General features: G+C 51.0%; 1 protein-coding gene across 1 annotated transcript; it reads right to left on the bottom strand.

Moving 5' to 3' along the window:
- Positions 1-241: 241 nt before the first annotated feature.
- LOC102861699 (actin, cytoplasmic 1-like) lies at positions 242-1,369 on the bottom strand. Its single transcript, XM_006885046.1, has one exon. It carries the CDS (start codon positions 1,367-1,369, stop codon positions 242-244), a length of 1,128 nt encoding a protein of 375 aa, XP_006885108.1.
- Between the last annotated feature and the right edge of the window lie 322 nt (positions 1,370-1,691).

Here is a 1,691-nt window from a genome sequence, read left to right as displayed (position 1 = left end):
TCACACCAACTGCTGTCACTCTCACCATTCCAGTTTTTAAATCCTAAATCAAGCATGCCCGCAGGCGCGCACGCACACACACACACACAGATGAAATAAAGAAACAAAAAACGAAATAATGCCATGCAAATCTCATCTCATTTATTTGCTTTTGCTATTTTATTTCTGCGCAGGTGGGGTGGGTTTTTTGTTGTTGTTTGTGTTTTTTTTTAATCAAGAAAGGGTGTAATGCAACATCCACCTAGAAGCATTTGCGGTGCACGATGGCAGGGCCAGACTCGTCGTACTCCTGCTTGGTGATCCACATCTTTTGGAAGGTGGACAGGGAGGCCAGGATGGAGCCTCCGATCCACACGGAGTATTTGCGCTCAGAAGGAGTGATGATCTTGATGGTCATCATGTTGGGGGCCAGCTCTGTGATCTCCCTCCGCATCCGGTCAGCAATGCCTGGGTACAGGGTGCTCCCGCCAGACAGCACTATGTTGGAGTAGAGTTCCTTGCGGACATCAACATCACACATCATGATTGCACTGAAAGTAGTTTCATGGATGCCACAAGACTCCATGCCGAGGAAGGAGGGCTGGAAGAGAGCCTCGGGGCAGCGGAAACGCTCAGGGCCGATGGTGATGACCTGCCCATCGGGCAGCTCGTAGCTCTTCTCCAAGGAGGAAGAGGAAGCCGCCGTGGCCATCTCCTGCTTGAAGTTCAGGGCAACGTAACAGAGCTTCTCCTTGATGTCACGCACGATTTCCCGCTCAGCTGTGGTGGTGAAGAAGTAGCCTCGCTCGGTGAGGACCTTCATGAGATATTCAGTCAGGTCCCGGCCAGCCAGGTCCAGACGCATGATGGAGTGGGGGAGGGCATACCCCTCGTAGATGGGCACAGTGTGGGTGACTCCATCGCCGGAATCCGTCACAATGCCGGTGGTGCGGCCAGAGGCAAACAGGGACAGCATGGCCTGGATGGCCACGTACATGGCAGGGGTGTTGAAGGTTTCGAACATGATCTGGGTCATCTTCTCGCGGTTAGCCTTGGGGTTCAGGGGGGCATCCGTCAGCAGCACAGGTTGGTCTTCAGGGGCCACACGCAGCTCGTTGTAGAAGGTGTGGTGCCAGATCTTCGTCAAGTCATCCCAGTTGGTGACAATGCCGTGCTCGATGGGGTACTTGAGGGTCAGGATGCCTCTCTTGCTCTGAGCTTCATCACCCACATAGGAATCCTTCTGGCCCACGCCCATTATAATGCCCTGGTACCGAGGACGCCCCACAATAGAGGGGAAGACAATCTGGGGGATGTTGTGACCAGCGAAGCCGGCCTTGCACACACCAGAGCCATTGTCGATCACAACGGCAGCGATGTCATCAGCCATGGTGGGATGTAGACCTGCAGTGGTGACTGTGCAGAGGAGCCTGTGCTTCCGGCAGACGATGTCTACAGTGAACACATTTAAAGTGACAAATTAACCAAGCTTTCTAAGGTATTTTATCAACAGTTCATTGACAACATGATAAACATAAACAATGCTGCTGAATTGTACATCTGAAGAACGTTGATACAATTAGTTATATATATATTTACTATTGTTGACTTTGGCCTAGTTACGCTACCAAGCCCAAGGTGGGTGATGTTAATCTGCTTCCTCAGTCCTGGTTTTAATTATTTTTTGTCAAATATTCTTCTAAGTGGTTTAG

The sequence above is a fragment of the Elephantulus edwardii genome, unplaced genomic scaffold (genome assembly GCF_000299155.1).
Source record: "Elephantulus edwardii isolate Elephantulus edwardi_28Jun2011 unplaced genomic scaffold, EleEdw1.0 scaffold00040, whole genome shotgun sequence".
In the NCBI taxonomy this organism is placed as follows: Eukaryota; Metazoa; Chordata; class Mammalia; order Macroscelidea; family Macroscelididae; genus Elephantulus; species Elephantulus edwardii.
This window is presented reverse-complemented; position numbering and strand designations above follow the sequence as displayed.